Source organism: Phlebotomus argentipes, unplaced genomic scaffold (assembly GCF_947086385.1).
Source record: "Phlebotomus argentipes unplaced genomic scaffold, Phlebotomus argentipes genome assembly contig_15, whole genome shotgun sequence".
In the NCBI taxonomy this organism is placed as follows: domain Eukaryota; kingdom Metazoa; phylum Arthropoda; class Insecta; order Diptera; family Psychodidae; genus Phlebotomus; species Phlebotomus argentipes.
In genome coordinates, this window is record NW_026776181.1 from 6,033,828 (window position 1) to 6,058,271 (window position 24,444).

Below are 24,444 nucleotides of genomic sequence, written 5' to 3' on the forward strand. Positions count from 1 at the left end.
CCGGAGAAAATTGATATGTTTGCATGGGTTTTTCCCACCACACACACACCGTGCTATATAGCCAGCCAACCCTGGGGTGTGTATTTAGCATTTATGCAAATTGATACAAAACGCGCATATTACATTTTTCCCTCAATTGACTCTCCTCACATTGTGCAGCTTAAATCCATCCGTATAACTCTTTCCTATGCTTGGCGCACACTCCAAACCACAAGCGGCTAAAGGGAAGAAGATGTGGTCGGGATATAAATAATTAACGACGAGAGACTTCTTGAAGAAATGAAAAACAACATTACAGCGAAAAAAAAAACCTACGACGAAGAGGTGGCGAGGGAAGACCGTGTAGGAAGTTTATCGCATTAGAGAACTTTAGCAATTAACAAAAGTGAGCTCTTCAAATATTAATTGCGCAGGGCAGAGAGAAATTTGTCCTGCTGCTGAGTTCACTTTTCAATAGTTTCAATATGAAAAATTAATTTAATTACAATCTGCTGAAGGAAAAAATAATTGCGCGCGTGGAAGATAACGATGGATATTGCGCGATAATTTGTTGTACAAAAGAGTTTAGAGGCTATTGAGAGTTTATCAATATCCAATTAAATTAACAGTTGAAGTGTTGATTGCCAGTGACAGTTGAGAGTGAATTTGAAGCAACTGACATGCTTTGTATTTGAAAAGTCATTCAAACTATGAGTGATGTTGCGGAAAACGGTGTTATATTGTGCACAAAAGCTCCAACTTTAATTGCGAGCTCATTAAATGTCGCACAGAGAGGTTTGTCAACTAAACTGTAGTAAAAACGTATGAACAGTGTGCAATAACAAATATATAGTACGGAGAATAGAGGAGAAAAATATATTTATAAATTGAAATACAAATAGAAAGACATTTAAACATCATTCAATGCTTAGTTCAATTTCACAAGGGGACTGAGAAAAATGCACGACAAATCATATGGGCTTTTAAGGGAGGCTTTTGTATCGCAATTATTGTAATTCTGTGATTTAGTTCCGTAATATTTCTTAAAAGTACTTAATAATTACCACAAAAATGATAGGAAAGCTTTAGGAGCTTTCAAAATTTGTGTGAAAAGAATAGAGAAAATTGCCATAATAGAGGATCTTTTTGCCGCATTTTCCCATAATTATGGTGTTTCCATAGAGTTTTTCAGCGTGGTTTGTCCCAAGAGTTTGCTTTTGGGGAGTTTTTGTCAGACATCGCGTTTGGTGTGAATTGTATTGGATTTATTGATAAAATCAATTTGCTGCTGATTCGAGTGGTGCGTGTGCTGACCTAGAACAAGTATATGGCTGCAAGAGTCATTAATTTACCACTTCCGTGTGTCAGGGAGTGTGTCCAAAAATATTTATCACACCGGAATCTCCCCTCGTTTTTGCCGTCTTTCCCACTTGTGTCCTCCGGCCGCCACTAAAAGTATGGACTTAATTTCTCATCACGCGTAATTTTGCAGAATGAATTCTCGTGAAAGTCCATCCGCGGTGTCATTAAAATTCCAACATCCGCAGGGGGCCACGACTTCTTTCCAACCCCTTTCGCGCGCGCGGGGGATGTTTGTTCCGGCATCACGACCGCTCCAGTAGCCAACATAATGACACCATAAACCACTCCAAGCCGTTAATTAGTCATGGCGAAATTAATTCGATATAAATGTGTCATGCAAATTATGCCGAGGGGCACCCCAAAAGTGCCCTCCTCGAGAGGGTTGGCGGCGCCACGCACTGCCGGGCGGTCGGAAGACTCACTCCGGGGCGGAAATGATAAAATTCCATTATGACAGAGTGGAAAATTGCAGAGGAAAATTTCAATTTTTTGTTCCGGCTGTTCAACTTTTTAATTTTTCCCCGCCAAAGTCCCTGATTTCATTTTCTGATTTCCCCGAGCTTCTGGCGTGCCCGCAGCGAAGGGAATTGGCGGAATCATCTGATGACTTTTTTTGGGGGGGTTGTAATGACTGAGCGAGAGAAGTCAATTCATTCGAGGAGGAAATTTCACTCATTATCTGGAACTGGGAGTCGCTCCATCTGCAGTGGAATGTAAAAATCGATTTCCTCTCGCCCCGAGAAGTCGCCTTTTTGCTGCCCTTCCCGGGGCGGGGGTTGATTCTGTGGGGGGGACCGGACAAAAGGGTCAGGAACTCTATCAGTGTGTGTACAGACAGTATTTGGGGGAGAAGTGACCATTCTGGTGGAAATTTAACTCGGGCATTTAAATATCTATTTCCGGATACAATTGCTCCAGCATTTCGCACATTAAACTTGCAAACTTCTGAATTGTTCATCTACACTGGTGGGGTTTATGCTCGAAGAGCACATGGTTATGAAAAAGACACCCTGCGATATATTTTTAATCAGTTGCAATAACAGTTTCGATGAACATTTCATGTTTCACTTTGCAATGCTCACGGTGGAAAAGGAAATGGCAAATGATAAAATGTTATTCGTACAATGCTTAAAATTTACTGATTTACTCTCAAAATTTGTATACTTCTTTGGCGGAAAAATTGAGAAAATCTATAGCTAGGCGCTCAGTGATACATCACTTCTCGCTTAGCTATTGCAGACGATACGGCAAAAGCTTTCTGGAATAGTCTGAAAGCCTTTGTTTAACTTTTGAATAATTAAAAGTCAAAGAATCACTCCGGGAAATGAGAGAAAAGCGAATGGAAAAATCTGAAACTTGTGTCAATTGATCCGTGAAAAATGGGAAGAAAGAAATCCATTAGAGAGAATAAATTTTTGCTAAAAGAAATACACAACAAAAGCTCCACGGCCAAGAGAGCTTTCGTCTGCACTTTTTTTTTCTCACCACAATGATTAATTCAGCCAATCTCTGGAGAATTGCAAAAGTCAATTATTAAGAGTTATTATTGCTCATGTGAAATAGAATTCTATACAGAATCGGAGTTGCTTCATTGTGAGCCGCGCTAAATCTCATGGCCATAAAGAAATCCAATTTTGGCTTTGCGGTCCGCCAGAGCAAGAATTCCCGCATCTTTGTTGACAAATGTGCAAAGCAGTTGCGGCATAAGTTGAGGAGAGGGATTTATCATGTTGTGTTGAGCATATCAGCTTAGAAATTTTAATTGAAAATTAGTTAGAGCTGCTCTCAGCTATCACCCGAAAATTTAATTACCGTGTAATACCTGAGGACTTAATAGAGCTTTTGAGACTCAATAGGAGCTGTGGATGCTGAGGAGCATGTCTTACGACGTCAAGCGTCGCACACACTCTGGAAATCCCAGAAGTTCACCTCTGACACCGCCTGAGTCAATAAGGAGCGTCTTTTGACCTCACCACAGTCATATTTGCTGATAACTCGCATGGAGATAATAATGGATAATGGAGTCGTCGGGTGAGTGCGTCTGGGGCGGATTTTTGGGGTGCCCGCCGGTGGTTTGAGGGTGCTGTAAATCATATAACCCTTAATTAACTGGATGCCAGCTACGTATGTGAAATTTCGTCGGAATATTAAAGAGACAGAGACGAGGCAAGTCTTGTCAACACTTGTTGATTGAGGCCAAAGTTTTGTCGAAGGAAGGAAAACTGTGTGGAGACGACAACTTCCCTCCGAAAGCTCATACTCGCCCCGATGACATGTCCCCCCGTGCCACTGTGCTCCCGGCAGCCCCGACAAAGAGGGCGGCAGGAGACGGAGCAACAATGCCGCCACACACTAAATCAAGTGACAAACATTTTCCCTGGAGCCAACGATCTGCCAAATTTGTGTTTATCAAAATCCACAACCGCCCGGACGAGATGTTGTGAGCATGTGCCGCACATGTGGTCACTTTCTCAGGAGTTTCACTCTCGGCCGTGGCCAAAAAATCACCGGAAACTCCTGATCCCGCAACCCTGAACATGAGACAACGCGGAGACCATTTGGATTTCCACAATAATTCCCCTCTGTCATCATTTATACATCGCAGTCCGGAAAGAAGGGGAAAATTTAGTTGGCAGAGTTGACAGGATTTAGAGAGGAAAAGAATGATAGATAAGAGATAGAGTGTTGTCGATGTGTTTTAATACCATTCGGACGCTTTCTTAAGTTTTACTCAACGCTTAAAGATTATTTTGAGCTAGAAATATCAAAGGAGTTACAAAATATCACATTTCTGCGGCTCAAATTGCCTTTACACATGTGAACCAGAATTGAAAATAACACAAGTCGTGAAATATTCACCACAAATAATGAATTTTGTAACACATGCTGCGAGTTTTTGAAACACAAGCGGTGAAATGATTAAACGACCTGAAATTTTTAACACAAATGGCTAATTTTTAACACTCAGAATATCTAAAACTGGTTCTAAACATATTTAGCACATTTTTAACATTCTCAGTTTTAGTGAAAACTGATCCATTAATCATTTTTCTAGCTCTCAATGTACTTCTTAGACGACTTTTTTCGTCTCTCATCTACTTCTTTTGCATTCCGATTTGCTGTGTTGAACTTTTTTGTGCCCGGCGATGAGTGGCACGCAAAAAATCCCCGCTAGCCCACATCTTGCCTCCCCGGGGATTTCAAGAGCTTTTCCACTTGGCGGCGCCGACGTGGGTGGTGGGGCTCAATGGGGATGCTCCGCAGACGCCGTAAACCGGAACGAGACGTCGAGTAAATCTGCTTAATGAGCGTAATTAACTAAATGCGGTCCTGGCAATGCGACGTCGACAGTTAACAAATTTATTCAACACTACACAAGAAGAGTGTGTCGTCTTTGGCGTGTCAAAAAACAAGAGTGGCGGACGGGTGGCAATTCTCAAGCTCAAATGATATTACTCAGCTTCTCACCCCCTCGGGCGGTGCAATTAAAAATCCACCAAAATTGACGCCCAAAATTATGGGTGCTCATTTCAAATTGCTGCAATTTCTTCTTCTCACGTGCGGCCGCCATTTCCCACTGTCAGCCCAAAATAAGAGCTCCCTCATCATCTCATCGGCGTCATTACTTACCCCTTTTGCTCTGCTCTGGGGGTGTTCTGAGGGGTGGAGATTATGAGAAATATTCCACCATCCCGGAAAGCCTACACATGGCCTCGGTTACAAACAAATCCTGTCAAATTCTGAAAGCTAATATTGATGATTTTTTCACAAATGGCAAATTTCATTTTTCATATGCGCCCCCCGAATTCCCACCCCCTTGCAAAGCACAGTGGAGCGGCATGTGCGCACAGATGAAACCACAACGCAATTCAATGTAATATTTTCGCCCAAAATTACACTCCGGCTGTACTTTGGAACGTTGCAGAGGAAATTAAAACAACCACAGTGACAGTCACATCTGGAGATCTATCAATAAAAGGCAGACTGGAAGTCAATTAGCCATAAATCATGGCACGACTTGAGCGTGGCACATGAGCTTTTGCGCCCGCGAAGCTTTGGTGGGATTTGGAAGATGTTCACCAGGAGCTTTTCGGCAATTTCATGAGTTGCAATCGAACGTAGAAGTCCTTTGTTTTGCACCTTTGGGGTCCTAATTGAGTTGTGATTTGTGAAAAATCCTTTCCCTACAGCCAATATCGATTTTCACTCCCCCTTCGTGGCTGACTTTCTAATAGCTTCCCAACCCTGTCATCCATCCTGCACTTTAGCCTTAATGTAGAGATATTGCGGGAAGCGCTTGAGTGGGTGAAATAGAGTTACTAATTTATTAATGCACAACTCCATAAGATCAATTCGCATATTTATGAGACTGTCACGAGAGTCTCGTCTTGTCACGGAAATGGAGAGCGATATTTACGGTGATTTGTCAAATTGATAGATTAAAGTGCTAATTTGTCAAGTGTGTCAATGGGATTGGAATGGACGGGATAATTGGAAAAATATGACGTCAAAATGAGTATTGCATGTTTATTGCCCATTTGCCGACTGCGGAGGGCATAAAGTGTCTCCTCCTCGAGACTTTTAGCATCACCGCCATTGAGCCATGTACTCTCGGGAATGCTCTGGGCACATGCTTGGCTGTATCTGAATTCACGAGCAAACACTTTGAATTGAGAAGCTGCTTTGTTGGTGAAGGTGTCACCCAGAATTCCGTAATTTATAGCATCCACCATATAACAATAAATCTAAAGTTACTTCAATAAATCTCAAAAGCGAAAGCCCAGTGTGTGTGTGCGCTCGTCTCTCTCTCATCCATGGCCATGTTCCTCGCATGTATGAAGATGGGATGGAAGCAGAAGTTGAGCGTGGAATGCACAAGCATCTTTATATCATTCTGGCCCCATAAAGATCGCCTTTTTTGTGTACACTTTGTATTTAATAACAACTCTATTAGGGCAACTTTGACGTTTCAGTCAATTCGCTCTTCCAGCTCCGCATCGTCAAGATTTTTCCACACCATAGAATCTAATTTTGCTCTCCACTGAGAACACTTTTCGCTCTCAGTCACTTGACGGATACACTGCACTTTTATGAGCTTTTCTGCGGGTGAAATGCCAGGGGGTGCACAGAGGCAAATGTCTGACGAACGATTGTGGGCTGAAGTACATATTAAATTGCCATCAATTTCTCGCGTTATTGCCATTTTAGGCTCCTCTAGACAGAATTAATCCCCGATAATCCGCTAATGAGCCACATGTTGACGAGAATTGCCGGTTGTGCGGTTCACCCCTTGTTGGGAATTAATTTCTACCCCCCCATTCGACTGGGGGAGAGATTCAGCGAATTTGCATCATTACTTAAGGTTGCCCGAGCGAAGGTGGAAAATGAGAAGTTTCTTTTGAAGTTGGTGATGGGGCAAAAAAGTCGGATATCCACTTTTCTTCTAGATGGAGAACAAAGAGGCGAAAGGCTACAGTCCGTGAGCTCATTGTGGATCAGCGAAAAGAGGTGAATTCATGGCAGAGACATTAAGTACAACTTCTACAGCAATCGAATTTGTGTAAATTTTCCTCCGTGGTCTGTGGCGCCCCTTTTTGCCACCCCCGGGCGCGGAAAGGAGTGAAAGGCAGCATAGTAATGATAGCTAATGCTCATCCAATGATGATCGTCTGATGTGCGCGCCTGAGAATCTTCAATTGTCTCTCGCAGACAATCATCCAGCCTCAAGGGGGCGCCGCCCAGGAGAGGAAATCGCATTTGTAATGAATAACGAAGAATACACATCCGATGGGGGGTGAGACTTAGGGGCAGGAGAGAAGGAATCAAAAACTCCCAGTGGGATATCACAGAATTTCTATGCCATGATTCTCATGGGATAATTAAGTTCATCGCACCACAACTCAATTCACTCCAGGCTCAACCCCCGCTTTGTTCGCCTCTCTCTCTCTCTTATTCAACACTCCGCCGCCTTCTCCGCACTTTGTTCTCAACTTTCACCGCGCCACACAATCACTTTCGTTGTTGTCTTGCGAAATTATCATTATTACATTGTTTCTGGGCGAGACGCCAGGAGAGCCGAGGAGATGCTGTGAAACAGTTATGAAATCATTAAATTAATAATGGCGGGACATCCGGTGGGGGGCTTTTGCCAATTGTACTGCAAATCACACCTCAATGGTGTCTCCTGGGCAGCTGAGGTGAGATAATAAACCTCCATCCAATTATCGAGAGGTCCTTCAGTCGGCTGAAAAAGATACTTTCCGCATTGTTGGGCACTTTATTGAAGATTCTCTGAAGCTCCGCCTACTCTGTTGCCCCGCCCATTCCCTGTTGTTTAGTAACTTTTTGGTTGCCTTAGTGATAAAAAAGTGAAGATATTGTCTTCTTGCGGCATTCATATTTATGTTTTACTCAATAGTTTACGTCCTGTGTTCCTTTTATACCCGATGTCAGCACTTCTCTGGATCTTCCAGAGCCCCTTTTGTCCCTACAGGATGAGCTGTAGATACTCATATCTTTATAATGACCCACAAACACACCCTTATCCGACACATCTCCTCAGACACTCCACCTGCAGACCGTATTTCTTTTATATCAAGCATCTTGGTGAGAATATCTGCACCGGCCTAAATCTGGGGCATGAATTAAATTTCCTCTCGTGAGAAGAGGCCCAGGCAAAAAATGCGGTGCGTAATCTCTGCCGCTAGACTAATTTGTATTCCGGCGTATGATGATAACATCATCATCTTGCAGGTCACAAAAAGCCCATACAATCCACTGACACGATATTTGAAAATTTGCTTGGAGGGCGTAATTAATTAGAAAGTGGTGTGAATAACAAATTAGTCCTTCACACTCAATCTTCTCTTCACGTGAAAAGATGACGGCAAAAAATAGCCACTACAGATTTCTCACGATGCTGCAAGATAGCGAATGAAGATACGCAGCAACAATGTGCTTGAGCAGCTGAAGCGAGTGAGAAGGGGTGCAAAAAGCGGATGGAGATGATCTAATCTCAGTGGTTTAACGTAAGATTCTCAAGTTGATGGGTTTGCCCGATATGGCGCTTTTTCTCACCCAACCTTGCGCTCCACTTCAGCCCTCTCGAGGAGCTTCCCTCTGCTCGGCAACAATGGGGGCGGGTGATACCAGGTGAGATAACAAAAAATAATCCGCCCGGGGGAGGCGGAGATCTGCCCCAAACAATTGAAAATAATGGATATGAGCGAAGTGATGCCCCGAACAAGGTGAATTTGTGCTGGAAGAACATTGAGTGTTGTGCTATTTTTCCAACGGGATTTCCCCTCAAACTTGTGCTGACGTGGCGATTCCTTTGCATCAACGCCACTTTTCATGAGTTTCCAATGTGCAAATCTCTCCGGCCTTCGTATCGCAAAAATGCTTGTACATTAGGAAGAAATGGGAGATAATAAAGCATCCCATCGCCGCCCTTCCTCGGCGAATGGGCGGCGATGGGTGGCAACGCGAGGGCGACTGTTTGAGGGTATTAATCACAAAATCCGTGCTCAAGGGCTCAGCTCAAGACACCATCTTTTAAATCCCTCTCCACACGTTGTTTTTGTGATAATCCGACCCTCCGCGTCTGTTCCTCGTGGCGTCTGCAATTTTTACTTTAATCCATTGTTTCTCCCAAGCACAAGTGACAAAATTAACTGGCTTTAGTATCATTTCGCGCGCGCACAGCGAACAGAAAAAAAACCTCCCACAAATTAATTCTTTTAAGTGCATTTTTCACTATGAAACAATTATATTTCATTGCACAATGACTGCTGTGTGGCATTCAGCGTGGACCATCAAAAAATATTTCAAGCAGCGAAATAAACAATTAATTAAGCGTGCGCGTAAATTGAGTAAATTTATCTGTTAATTGTACAAATAAATAAAACATATTATTGCAAATTAATTATAACTCAAAATAACTTAGCACTTGTGCATAAATTTCAATTATAAAATTTTGTGAAAATCAAATTACCTCCAGTTGTCCTTATTTACAGCCATAAAATGATAATTGAATTTATCGCACTCGACATATTTTGTTGATTTGGATAATGTGCACTCGGTGAATTTTTATCAACAAATTAACAATTGCTAAAGTGATGGTTCGAAAATTAAATCCGCCATGCAATGAAAGCTCATTATAGTTTGTCGACAAGTGTTTTTCAGGGAAGTTATTATTGAAAATCGCATTTATCTAATTACAATCACAATATATTTAATCATTTTCTCGAGGGATTCAAAAGAAACAAGATTTCTTAAATTTTCAGATTTCAATAAGGAGCCGAAATGAACGAGTTAATGAGAGTTCAGGTGAACGTAAGAGAAAACAGTGTATTTCTCACCTTGCGATCAAGAGTTTGAGTGTCTCGACTGTGTTTTAATTAAAGGTACAAACTCAGAGAATCTGCGAGAGAGAGAGAGAGAGAGTGTGCAAACAATAGCGATATCTCACAATTATAGCAAAGATTGTGTTAATTAACATGTCGGATGGGTTTTGTTGTCCCGGCAGGTCCCGCCTTTTGGGGTCTGATCAACCCAGAGTGGTCGTTATGCAATAAGGGCAGGAGACAATCACCAGTTAATTTAGAGCCACAGCGTCTGCTATTCGACCCAAATCTAAGGCCTTTACATATCGATAAGCATAGGGTAAGTGATAATTGTGCATGTCGCTCGCACATCTATTAATTGGCAAATGCCATCCTGGGCGCATGTCTCCGTTGCAGATAAGCGGCACAATTGCAAACACGGGACACAGTGTCATATTCACGGTGAACAATGAAACGGCAACGGCCTACGAGGGACCCCAGATCCCCGTCAACTTCAGCGGCGGCCCGCTCTCGTACTTGTATCGATTCAATGAGATTCACATCCACTATGGCCTTCACGATCAGTTCGGGTCGGAACACAGCGTCGAGGGCTATGCATTCCCCGCAGAAGTAAGTGCACCACTCTGATTTCTCTCTTCCCAAATACACACTCTGGAGGCACTGTTTGCCTTCCCCGAAGAGCATGATGCAATTTCACCCCATCAGCCAACTAACGACCAACGATGCCATTTTACAGTCAGAAATACGCTTTTGCAAACACTCCATTTTATTTCCCTAATTGCGATATGTACACACTTCATTCTTCATCATAACTTAGAACTAACAAAAGTACTTCATATGTTTTTGAAACATTTTCTTTTTGAAAGATAATATATATAACTTTCTATTAAGGCTATTAAGTATTTAATATACTATTGAAAATTGCAATAACATGAACAAATTGATCAAAATTTGTCTATCTTCCAATAAAATCTTCTTTTAATACTTTATGAAAATTTCAAAATATGAAAAAAATATTTTTCCGCGCTAACATAAGTTCATTGAGTCTAGAAAAATTTCTGCATCACTTGTATCAATATATCAATTGTATTAATTAACTTCTGCTCTGAAATGGATTGGGAAGACTCTATTCTACATTATCCACCGATTTCGAGCAAATTTTTTTTCGTATTTAATTCAATATTTTTTATTTGAATATCAATTGATATTGTGATTAATAAAACTGCAATTAGTACATTTAAATGCCAAAAAACACTAAGCTCTCTAGCGAAGAACAACTACATATTAACTGATATGTAAATTACGCAGCCAAAATTAAGAAATAAGGTATTTTATATGAGTGTGAGAATTCGACTTGCCGGTTCCAATGGCCCCTTGGAGTCAAGAACTTCCACCTGAACTGAATATTGAGGATGATATTCACGCAAATGAGACTTGCGAATAACGATAGTGCTCAAGACTACATTACAGTTGAGATCGCTATTTCATCAACGCCTCCCCCGGATGATTTTGAGGATATTGATTCCCCACTTGATCTCAATGATGAAGTTATTGAATTCGACAGACCAGTAATTGCCAATAATCGAACGCACACATCTCCTCACCTGAACACTGAATTCATTCTGATGAGATCTTCGTCTCCTTATGAGGAGGAAGAGGCTCTTGATTTCACCCGAAGACCCAAGGAAGACAGACATGAGATGCCAATCATTCGCAAGAGACCCTATTCTATGATTGGCGGTCCTCTGGATCTCACACATCCTTCAGTGCCTTACAGTCAGCTACGATTTGGGGGAGTTGAAATTCATCGCCCATTGCCTAATCCACTGGCTTTCCAAAAAACATCAAAGTTTAGCCGTTGAGTATCCTCAACTATTCTCACAGGATCGCCAGAGATGGAGAAGTTTTTATTCGGATACTCAAACATGTGAAGTTAACGACTTAAAATACTGCATAGGTGGCCAATGAAAAAAAATTAGGAACTATGAGTGGACTGAAACGCCACTTTTTAGTAACAAGTTAAGAAATTTAAAAGAAACCCCTTTTGGGTACTGTTATAAAGATAGTTTAAGCAGAAAAGACGAAGTAGTATTAAATAGGATTAGAATAGGCCATACAAACATCCAGTTAAACGAAGAAGCAGACAAAACCGCAAAAGATGCGACAGAAGTTTTTTTCGGATACTCAAACATCCCTTCTACAATTGGCATAATTGGTAAGATAAATTATCAATCTAGTAAAAACGTGTGGCATATATGTAATGTTTAATGTAAGTCCACAAATATTCTTTCATAGATGGGACCTATGTTTGATTTGTGCTGTCTCACGAAATGAATGATAGACCTTATTATAATAGGAAAGGCTATCACAGCCTTAATGTAGCACTGATATGTGTTCATGAAGGAAAATTCATCTGCGTCGACGCTAGATATCCGGGCTCAACGCATGACGCCGGAATCTGGCAGTTAAAGATTAAAGATTTCATGATTGGCCTTTATCAGAGAAATGAGAGGTGCTGGATTTTGGGCGATTCTGGATATCCCCTAGAACCATGGATGATCGTTCGTTACAGGAATGCGGTAACAGAGAATGCTCATAGATTCAATGGTGCGTTCTCAATGATTAGAATAACAGTCCAGAATTCTACTGGAATTTTGAAAAATCTATAGAGGATTCTGTTGTCGACAGAGAGAAAATTGCGATACAGTGTTAATAAATTAATTCCTATGATAAATCTCTGTGTCGCTCTGCACAATATATGCAAGATTTTTGATTTGCCAGAAGCGAATATAATTATTTCACATCTGGTGTTTTATGGCCTGGTTTTTCCGCCGCGTCTCTTCAGGTATTCTGAATAAGTGTTTGCTTTTGTGCAAAATGAGTGAAGAAAGTGGTGAAAAGAAACTCCTCGTTCAATTTATCCTTAAATTGAAAACAATCAACATAAAATCACAAACACTAGACGAACATTCATATAGACATTTTTAGTACTAATATGCAAGCGGTGCAATAGGGAAAATTTGGCATTGTGTCAATTGTATTGACAAAAACAGATAAGTACTCTGGCCGAAATTCCAAGAAACATTGGAAGACGATGCCAGAGATCTAATATGTAGCACCACACTCCCACCCCAAGTGCAAAATATGCCCGCACGGGAGTACCTGAGTATTTCGTGGCATGGCCACAATCGGTGGTAGCGCCGCTCACCCGGGGTCGAACTCTTGTGCGCAGGATTAGTTGGTCATGGGAAGAGGAAGTGACAGGATCTCTTCCTCCCAGTAGTCAAGTCGTCGGGGACATGCACACGGAGGGGGGTTCTTCGGGTGAGTGTGCCTTGACTGAGCTCCCTCTGAGCTCAGATCCTATCCTACACGGGACCCCCGGAGCGGATTCTTGGTAGGGGCAGGGTAGTGCTTCTACATATAAGAAGTGGGATACCCTCACGTTTCGCGGAAGAGGTATCCAATAGTAGTGAATACTCGCGAGTGAAAAAAAAAATTGTGAATTACGCGTGTGGCACCGCGGTGAATCAATCAAGACAAAAGTGAACCATAACAGTGACAGTGCAGCCAGAGAATCACCGTGGGCATCGACTGCAGGCGGGAGACCCACGGAGAGCACCATGGAGCAGCAATCATCAATTGAGAGAACACCCGAGCTTCATCATCATCGAGGATCATCAAATGAGCAGCTACTGCGAGCAGAGAGAATAAGGAGTTCCGGAAATCACCAGAACAACGCCACAGAAACCAGGATTAAAGGAAAGAAATAGTTTAGCATGTATGATGCGTGAAAGTGGAGCTCCACAAGAATGTGTGCATACCTGATTGAGTGGATGTTTGTTAAATTTGCTCATAAGCCGATCGTGTTCTCTCTGTAGAAATAACTCGCTGGACATCACGGCGACGGTAGGACGCCCCACCACTGCTTTGGTGGACACTGGAAGTGACATCACACTGGTCGCCGAGGACACGGCTCGTGAGTATGGTCTCCCAAGGGTGGGGGAGGGTATCTCATTCAAAACTTATGGGGGTCATTCAGAAAACTCGCTATGGACAACTCGGGCGAAAGTCACAATCGACCAAGTGACGCGCCCCATAGACATTCATGTCGTGAAACACAAAATGCAAGGCCGCCCTTTGCTGATCGGGAAGAATTTCTTGAACTCTCCTGGGGTGATATTAACCTTAGCTGAGGGAGGTGTCTCCGCGCGCGAATCATCCGGGGGTGCGAGCAGTGACGAGATCAATATGTTGGAAAGCGCTCGAGAAAGGGATCAGTCGCCAATCAGGGCAGAAGAAATAACAGTGGGAAATTCGGTACGGATAGAAGAGAAGAACGCGCTCGTGAATCCATTGAATAAATATCGAAAGGGATTGGCAAAGAATCCCTTTGAATTGAGACACACTCAAATAGAACAAATGCAAATACGCCTGAAGGACAACACCGCGATCTGACAGGCGCCATATCGCGTTCCCTATCATTTCAAGCAAAAAGTCCAGGATGAAATAGAAAAGCTAATGTCGAACGACATCATTGAGAAATCATACGGCGAATACGCCAGCCCCGCGCTGATTGGAAGTCTGGAAGATCGCGGCCATGTTGAGTTGAGTTGGAAAGTGGAGAAGGCAAAGGCGACCACGCGACAGTGAAAATCATTTAAAAAGTAAAATAAAGTGAAATATTGAACTAATATAGACAAGGTGTTGTTGTTAGTAGCAAGGCGAGTGAAGGAGTGTGCTGGCAAGCAAATCAAGGAGATTGCGACGTTCTGAAAGGGGAAATCCGGTCAATCGTGCCGGATTTATCATTCCCTTTTCAATTGCAGGTGCGACAATCATGCAGATAAACTAGAGAGTCAGAAGGAGTCTAATCGTATCTTTTCCATTACAAAGGTGGGACATTCACGCAGATAAACAAGAGAGTCAGGCGAATTCTAATCGTATCTTTTCCATTACAAAGGTAATCAAACCTCACAAGCGCAATTGATTGGATTGGATGCAGAAATTTTTCTAACGACCTATCTTAAGTCTTCAAACATAATTTCCTAGGATTTTATATGAATTTCTGATACTACATAATTTTAAACATTAACTTTTCTAAACTTAGAACTTCTTTGTAACTCACGATAGTTGATGATGGTGACATATTTGTCGAAACGTTACTACGATGAATAAACACACCTGATAAATAGTCTGCTATTCCGATACTTTTCCTCATGATCTTCAGCACAGTCGTTAATTCAACATCGTCACGATAGTTGTTTCTGCAGATCGGCTTCTTGGCAGATGGCGACATTTCACAGGATACAAGAAGACTCACGTGGTGATTCTCTGATAGCTTTGGCTGCATTTCTCCGTGAACTCAAAGAGAGGTTTCCGCGTATAGAACACGGTTATAATGACTTGGAGTTTGATATCTTCTCGCTAAGTTTCCGATGATTTCCAGCATTATTTCCTCTTTGGCCTCCTGAACAGGCACACAAGGAGCGTTGTCCCAGCTGGTTTCTGCGAGAGTTGATTGCTCAGACTCAGTCTGAGTTTCACAGTTACAATTCACAACACACTTCGAGCACATGTTTGATCTGTATGAATGTATGTTGAACTGGATGTTCACTCTTCAACTTTTCAGCAGCAAATGAAATTGTCCTTCCGAAACGTGGTCTTTTATAGGCACCGAATTTCTACCTGATTGACCTGAAAGACAGAATTTTTGGAAGGATCTTAATTACTTTGAACGGTCGTCTTTTTCTACCTTTAGGATTAGCCTCAAGGCTGGAATATAATAAGGTTGGGATCGGACTGTAAAAGTCCATAAAGTCCCAGGCATAAGATCCCTAGAAAAAGAAGCAATCGTGAACATAATGTCTTGCAAACTTTGGCCGTTTTCTGGAAAATGTAACGTTCGTTTTCACATTGTGCTCACTGTACGATTATGACTCGAGAAATCTATTACGGTTTAAGCTCTGCAATCAGTCTGAGCACTGCTGGTTTATTTCAAATTGATTGATTGTTTAATCACGGCAATTCTCATCGTCTGGAACGTAGAATTGCTTGGCAAACACACCACAATATCTTCATAAGAGCGAATTTTGCTACACCTTGCAAGCTTTTCTTACCTTTTGCACGTCATTTAAGCAAAATCCACGAGGCTGTCTGTGCAAAAATGTACTGGAAACTTTTAACTCAATTCACATGGGAGTAAATGTATAGAAATTGTGCGGAAATTTCCACTTTCTCACATTCTATACTCTCACTTTCATCCAAGATACGCCGGAAGGGTATAATTTAATTCTGCCAAAATCAATTTAACTCATAAACAAATTAATTTACCTCCCACAGGCGGCATATTTAAAGTTGAATGCCAATTACAAGGAAAGTTACTAGACGAGAAGGTGATTCATTCTCATGATAATTCCCATAAGTTTTTACACCATCGTCCATAATTCAGTGGCGAAATTGCCACAAATTTACCGCATGAGCTTTAATCTCGAGGGTCTTCGAGGATGGTGTGAAAAATTTCAAAAAGTTCCGTTGCACTGAGAAAATAGAGAGCGAATTTGCGATGAAACTTCCGCCTTGACTAATGGCGGTGTGTTAAAAACGATAGAATATTGCATCCTATCCGTTTATATTAGACGCCAAATTTATGGATTTTTATTCAATTTCAATTTGGATTCATGAGGGAAATCATATGTCATTTTCCAGTCCAAGTGAGACGCTGATTTTTGCCCTGAGTGTTAATAAAACACCATTAAATATTTCAGCATTCAGCCGTCTTGAATGCTGGATTAATTGTCCAATAATAAATCATTTGGCGAGTTGACTGAGCTCCCACAAATTATTTCCGACGAATTAATTTTGTAATTATAGAATTATAGCACGAAAATTCACGAGTGAGAAGAGCTCCTCGAGACGATATCAGTTTCAAAAGTAAATAAGAAGTCCCTCCTTAATTATCAAAAGTGAAAACGATGGGCTCTGATGCCATCCCACTTTGATTTAATGACTCCCGAACCCCCAGAGTAGACAATTCGCTGTGATAAAATCATTTTTCTTCACTTAACAGCTCAACATACAATTTGACGATTAAGGATTTGAATCAGAGGCCGGATTTTTAGATGAGAGATGTGAGAATTCCTTCTAAGAGCAGCGAAACAAGTGGATTTTATCTAAATCTCCCATCTAGAAAACTGTTCTTCTGCACAATCAAATTTTCCCTCTTTCTAAACACCGTCTTTGGAAGTTATTCGCCTCAACACTGATTACGAAAATAAATAGATAAATGAGTAAATATGGCGCAAATCTAGGAAAACACTCGGAAAACCTGACGTCATGAGAGCCTTCAGCACGAGTGGGTGTAATTTAAATCCTGTGATGGCGGGAATTGTGTAAGATAAAAGTGTACAAGATTTCTGCATCGTGCCTCGAGAGTGTGTATTTAGGGAAATTTTTTGGCAAAGGAGAAAGCATGGCAGTGAATATGGAATGAGGCGCAGGAGAGATGAAACGAATTTTTGTGCTAAAATAAATGTGTTGATTTTGCAGATACAAATATTTGGCTACAATTCACAGTTGTACTCAAACATATCGGAAGCCTTAAATCGTGCTCAGGGTGTTGTCGGCATTGCAATTTTGCTTCAGGTAAATAAAAACCAATTTCCACATTTTTATAGAATGTAACTGCTTCTATCGGAGGATAAAGTGCAAATATTTACATAATGTTCTCCCCTGCCTGACACACGACCAACGGCAGAATCTCCCTTTGGTATTTGCCCAGTGCTCAGCTTTTGAGTGGACGCAAACCCGTGCAAAAATGCTAGAAATATGATTTCAAAAGAATTACACTCCATATGTCCCTTCGCATTGTGTGACAACTTCAAGAGGACTAGAGATGAATGGTGGAAAAAAGCGGGGGCGAAGAACATCGTGGAAATTAATGTTATTTTCTTGGAGCATAAAAGTAATTTTCAACTCGCCACCCCTTGAGTAGAAATGACTTGAAGCGTATATTACATGTCTCCACAAATTATCTCCTCGCCATCCATAAATTAAATGCCACCGCACTCCAGCGGGAAAGCTCGTGAACACATCTGATTAAAATTTTGCAGTCTTCCATGAAAAATATATTTAAAAACTTGTCTGGATTTACATAATGACTTGCAGCGCTCTGCAGAGCGAGAGAGAAGAGAGCTTTAATCTTCTCATATCGCGCGCTTTCTATTGAATCACCCCGTGAGACACGGAGCTTTTTCGCACACATGAAAAAAAGCCATAAGCAAATGTTTGTTGAATTTATCTACCTTTAATTATCTGTCGCTCAAGTATATTAAATTTCATACACAAAAAAACTTGACAACAAATTAAGAATCCCTGTGAAGAATTTAAGCAAACTGATAATCGATTTTCAACAATTTAATTCAACAATGTGACCATTAATTGCCTTTCATATTGAATATTGAACACTCTTTTGGCGAATTAAATTAGTTGTAAATATTTTTTTCATAGCTTCATGCAGAAAACGTGGCAAATTGTTAATCAATGGGAATATTGATTGATCTGCAATTTCAGTTGGGCGACTTGTCCAATGCCGAGCTGAGAATGCTCACGGATCAGCTGGAGAAAATCCGCTTTGGGGGCGACGTAGCGCCCGTCCGGAGGCTTTCAGTCCGCGGACTTCTGCCCGAGACGGACCACTACATGACTTATGAAGGTGAGTTATAACAGCCCCATAATTCTGTCCCGGCAAAAGAGTGCAATTTGTCTTCTGTCCACATGTGCTGCTGCTGCTGTGATGGAAAAATATGGAAAAAGGCTCCACCACGTCGCCCGCGTGCCACGAAACGGTGACCTGGATCGTCCTTAACAAGCCAATTTACATCACAAAGCAACAGGTAAACAAATATGATTATGATAATGCGCGAGATGATAAAGCAATTTGAATTTATTTGCACAACGACAAGAGAGATGCTCCTCGTGTGCCGAGACAATTTGCCATCAGTGGGAGATGCTCGTGAAAATCACCTCAAGTGCTTTTTATTCCAACCCCCGCACGACGTCTCGGCGCGGGGGTGGCGAGAAGGGGCGAAAGCACCTGAAATATAGTGGGACATTCATGTGAAAATAGTGAGCAAATTGAGTTCATTTGGGGTTGGAATATCTTCGAATGGCATCGTGCAAGTCTTCAATCCGCCACAGAGTTCCTCTTTACACGGCATTTACCACGGGTATCATCATCATCACGGTTCCTCTCTCTCGATTTCGAGCGCCCTACACAGGATGAAAACACTTTCGTGTTGATTTACGGAGACCAATTTTCCGGCATTTTAACAGAACGACGTCAAATCTACGACATGATTTCCAAATGAGGACTATCCCTTCCTGCCTCTTCAACGAAAACTACCATCCCACTGACATTATTCATACATGCCAACCTCACATTTTATCGTTTGATGAATGTGGAGACATTTTGAGAATATGGATATAAAACACATTTGTATTCCACCAAAATCTCCTCTTTCTCCACATCATCCCGACGAAAGCGCGGCCCGCTTTTTCCCCCCTCCAACACGGGCTCTTTTAGTTTGGATATGCATAGAAATTAAATTAATTATTTACAATACGGAATATTAACGGCTGAATTAATTACATCTCCCATTATCATTAAAATTACATATAACAAGGCGGGGAGCAATGTGTGGCTGCGATGAAGATTGAATAGAAGCCCATGCGAGAGCATATTTACGAAAATTTTCACCACAATATTCCTCAGATAATTAACCACATTTTCCCCGTGAGGATATTCATACGAAAAATCTCGGTGGGAAAACTTTCTGTTTGCACGTTTTGTCTTGTTCTCTCATGGGATCTTGAGTGCTCGCAACGTTTGCATTATGTCGCATTAAATAGTTTAATTCGCTCTTCCTAAAGACATGAGAAAAGGTAATCCTATTTATAAACACATAAAAGACCGAAGAAAAAATATATACAGCATTTTGCTCTGCAATTTCTTACTAAAATGTCCAGAAAATGAGGAATTTCTCATTGATATATGACAGAAATATCGAAAATTTAGTGCCAAAAGGCAAAATTGGCTAAATTTAATGTGTCCTAGATTAGACACACAAATAAAGTAATTTATCAGGAATTTAAGAATTCAAGGAACAATTTCAGGTCCTCTAAAACGGTCAAATTCCTAATCCTTTGAATTACAACATTTGTCACACTTGGAGAGAAAATATCTAGTCGTTGTATTTTGACACATTTGGGGGTTTTCCGAACATCTGACACATCAGTAAAAGCAGTAAAAGCTTGTTTCGGAAATATTTCTTCATTAGCATTTTATCCACAAATTTTTCATTATACTTTCCAATGCTATTTAGAGCGCCGTGCCAATTTAAATTAGCACAGTTTGACGAACTTATACTCCATTTTGCGATGATTTTAATCAGTTCAACAAATAGTTAAATCAGCGATTTTATAAGAAATTAATTTAGTGGATATTGTTTGTCATGACTAACGTCATGGGCTTTAATCTGGAGAACGAATTGGAATTTTATCCGTGATGTGCAAATGAGGGAGGCTTTTTTCATGATCTGCCCTGTGCAAACACTCTCTGTCTCCCTTGCTCAGTCTGGCTTTATCGAAATTGATGGTCGCTTTTGTGCCGGACGATGATTATCTCTTCAATTATGTATGCAAAATTTATACCCTGTTGATTTTAATAGGGTAGAGAGCTATATGATCACCCATACTTTGCAATTACGGTGTCAAATGTTAATGAATCCTGTTCAATATTGTCATCATCATCAATGACGGGTTTCACCCAATTTTCCCAGTGTGCTCCGCCATCCCCCATCCGGGGTGGGGACGCTCTGCGACATGTGACATCGATGATGGGTGCATATTAAATTGTTATATAGTGCCATACGGAATGAAGTCAGGCCCGCATATGCCGGCGAATATATTTCATAGAAATATAGGGCAAAAAATCACCCATCCGCCTTCGCGTTCTAATTGATTTTCCGACGGATCATTTGGATAATTCACCCGAGTCATTGGCGAATCACTGGTTTCGGCGTCATCATTCATTATCACAGATTGTCATTTACATTTGACAAGGGCGATACGTGATATGTTGGAGCGCAGCGGACAAATCAAGAGGGACATTGCAGTGCGTTTTCCCGCAGTAATTTGCTAAAACATCAGATGCGGAGAAACCATCGCGACTCACACCCCACAGACACTGCGCGCCTCAAGTCCGCGGGGGGGTGGAAAATTAAAAAACTGTGGCCACACGAATGTACTCAGCGTAATCGCCGAAAAAACCCAACATGCACAGAACTTTTAAGCACACACACACACTGGGCCAGGGAAGCCTGGATGGATGAAAGAAAGGGCTAAAATGCAAACATGAGATTACGTTCAAAGGACATTTTTAATTAATTTCCTCATGCATGGTGGAAGCCATTGAAAAATTTCCAGGATGAACAAAAAAAGCGGAAGTTTGTACCAACTCAGAAAAGCCATTTGGGCTATAGAGACTGAGAGGAGCTTTGAATTGCATTTCATCTCAAAAGACGACGGATATGGATTTTTTTTCACATCGCGCACTCTTGCAAATCACATAGAAATAATTCATAATTCTAAATTGTGTGCTGTTTGACATGAAGCGTACTTTTTTCCAGCTGCACGCCCTTCGACGCCTCATGCAGGGTGGTCCTGATCACCCGAAAGCTCCGCTGGGGAACAACTTTCGACCCCCGCAGCCGCTCCTCCACAGGCCTGTTCGTACAAACATTGATTTTCGCAGCAAACAAAATGGCAAGGCATGCCCCAGCATGTACCGGGATGTTCACTATAAAGGTACGCTTCCCTCAGTTCACATATTGCAAATGCAATTTACATAATTATTTATTTGCCCCCCCCTCATCCTCACCCAAAAGCCCTCCCGCCGCGGCGAATGTGGGGCCGCGATGTGCGCCGACGAGGCTTCAGGTTGACAGTAGATTTAGCGGGAAATAATTGGTAGATTTTCAAAATCATAAACTCAACCGTTCACGGAGTCGTTGCAACTTCAATTTCATATCATTTTAAATAAGCTGTCAAAGCTATGAATTCGTAAAACTGCGTTGCGAGATTGCGATTCATAACATTAACGAAAGTGGGAAAATTATTTTCTGCGAGGTCCGAAATGTCGGAAAATTCACGTGAAAATCAAGAAAATAGACAGTAAATATGTTTTAATGGTGATTAGCACAGTTTGATTGGATTTTCGCTTTCCCAACTTCGCCTTCCATCGTCATTTGGTTCGTATTTCGTTCGTACTTTACACCAGCGCCGCCTTGCGGCCTCTAATATAAGTTGCCAAAAGCAAGAAGCAAGTTGCATGCCAAATTCGAGCTTTCACTAACTGAAATACGAAATCTGTAATGTTTGCAATGACTCTTAAGTGGGCAAATAAAGTGTTCCATGAAGGCCAATTTGCTCTTTTAAATCTTTTCCACGTTCAACCCTCGAGAGGCTTTTCCTCGTGCAGCACAGATTATGTTGTCGCCATGCGGGCTTACATATTTGGCTCACATCTCTGGAGAAAGAGTTTAGAAAGAGGGGGCAAAGCTTGCGGGAGTTCTCCGCATTGGGGGTCTTCTTCCAGTGTTATTAATTTAAACTTTGTGATTTATCATTGTTGCAATAATGCATGAAATATTATTGGCCTTTCATGTGGAGATAACTTGTACTCCCATGTGAGACAAGGCCCAGGCAAATACCTCTGCTCCCAATTATTCAAAGTCACTCGCTTGCTCCTTTCCTGTTCACCTTCTCAACAACATTTTTTCCCCTTCGACTCCACTTCCGCCTTTAACAATATTGAATTAAATGTTTGTTCTCCATTTTCGTGAAAACTTTACTCATTACGCGCCAACATCGGGAATTATTTATAATGTTGGAGTGTAATGTGCCGCGCCCGTAAAAGTTGGTACTGTTGGGAGAGAAAAAAAAAATCCGAAGTTCACAACTTATTTCTCTTTTCTGCATACAGCAAACAGTTGGAAGCAACACTGAAGTTGTGTACTTCTCATCCTCATCATCGTCACGGTGAAAATCCCTAAATGGTACCGGAGAGGACACATTCTCGAGTGTTTGTTGTGCACCAAGAGAGCGACAAGAGGAGCGAGACATGAAAGCCAAATAAGAATTCTTCAACTTTGGAGAATTTCCTTCCTTGTTCTGCGTTTTTTTTTCACTCCCGCCCCAACAAGTTGCCCAGAGAGTGAAAGACATGAAAGTTACGGCGAAGCAGACGACGAGAGAGCAAAAAAGGTCAAAAGGCCACCAAATGTTGAGTGATTTTGCAATTTAATTGATGAGAAAATCTCCTCTGCCGGAAAGGTATGAAAATTTCCATCGATTTTCCTCTTTAAGAGGGCCACGCGGAAAGAAAAAAAAAATGTGAGGAGCTCCGGAGAAGAAGCGGAGAAAGCTGGAAATTGGGTGGGAACGAGAATGGAGTTCTATTGTAAATATTAGTGTAATAAAGCAAAGTATGGTTAAGGAAACAAACTCTCTCCGGCTGAAGAATTCTCAGAGAAGATTTATCGAGTAAAATTTTGTAGTTCCAAACAGCTACACTCTAGATAATTAAGTAGTGAATTAAGGGCGGACGCAGTGGATCGATGACAAGAGTCCCCTTGAATTGGCCAAAGTCGCTTGAATTTCTTTCTTTTTTTTTTTAGGTGAATAAATCCCATTTCCAGAACACCTCGACGATCCACACTGTGAATTGGGAGTAAATAGTAATAATAATATGGATGAAAAAAAATCGAAACGAGGGAGTTTTGATGGAAGATGTTAGCAAAGGAAATGAAATCAAACAATAAAGAAAAACTATATTCATCACAAGGGGAGAGAAAAGTGAACAAAACATGTGTTTAGGATACAATTTGTAGAATTACTGAAGCATAGAGGATAAAATTGATAAACATATCATATTTTCCATAAAAGAGAAACAGACAAAAAAACCATAATTATACTACCAACTAAAGAACAAAAAAAAATAGCTTGAGAGAAGAAACTCCCATATGATTCATATAAATTAAGTGTTGCTTTCCGTAGAAAAGAAAAAAAGTCCATCATATCGTCAAAATACTATCATAGAAAACTTTAAGTAGAACTTAGACGAGATTTACTATTCCACCAAGTAAGGAGAAAGGAGCTGAATTGCCCACTAGAGCTGACATATCCTGTTTTCTTTTGTAAATCTTACCATATACAATAAGATCACTGTTTAAGGAGTAAAAGAGAAAAAAAAACATTGAGAGGCTTCCAGATATAAAATTTGTACGATATAATGAAGAGAAAGTTAATCAGTGAGAATCCACATTGTTAAAAAAAAGAGACAAGAAAGACGTGCATATCGTAAAACTCTCCCAAAATTTGGCTTCTAAACTGACCTCAGACTTAAAACAATTAAACAATTTTACAGAGTTTATTTAACATCTCTCCTGTAAAATCCTCCTTTTGATGATAAAAATGCTAAAATGCCTTTTGATATTTAGATGAAAGAGAGAAAGTATAACTTATAGTGCGTCTCGGCGAGACGAGAAAATTGCTCGACTCTTAAAAAAAAATTTCCCAACGAAGTATAAAAAGCCAGAATATATGTTAAAAAAAATGTTTGTGTATTGATAGGAGTGATGATGAAACCTTAACAGAGTAAATGCTGAAACTATTTCAATTACCGAATCAGTTTTTTTTT

General features: G+C 41.0%; 2 protein-coding genes across 2 annotated transcripts in view; one reads left to right on the plus strand and one right to left on the minus strand.

Annotated features, from left to right (window-relative positions):
• Nucleotides 1-23,573, plus strand: part of LOC132262038 (carbonic anhydrase-related protein 10) — a 60,595-nt gene extending 37,022 nt beyond the window's left edge. The window contains exons 4-10 of the mRNA XM_059761156.1: nucleotides 9,869-10,005; nucleotides 10,083-10,295; nucleotides 17,235-17,330; nucleotides 18,258-18,399; nucleotides 18,501-18,580; nucleotides 21,374-21,551; nucleotides 22,729-23,573. Coding sequence (XP_059617139.1) covers nucleotides 9,869-10,005; nucleotides 10,083-10,295; nucleotides 17,235-17,330; nucleotides 18,258-18,399; nucleotides 18,501-18,580; nucleotides 21,374-21,551; nucleotides 22,729-22,751 — 869 coding nt within the window. The 3' untranslated portion in view covers nucleotides 22,752-23,573. The remainder of the gene's footprint in view (nucleotides 1-9,868; nucleotides 10,006-10,082; nucleotides 10,296-17,234; nucleotides 17,331-18,257; nucleotides 18,400-18,500; nucleotides 18,581-21,373; nucleotides 21,552-22,728) is intronic.
• Nucleotides 14,763-24,444, minus strand: part of LOC132262037 (intraflagellar transport protein 140 homolog) — a 50,876-nt gene continuing 41,194 nt past the window's right edge. The window contains exon 9 of the mRNA XM_059761155.1: nucleotides 14,763-15,383. The gene's annotated coding sequence lies outside the window, so the exon portion shown is untranslated. The remainder of the gene's footprint in view (nucleotides 15,384-24,444) is intronic.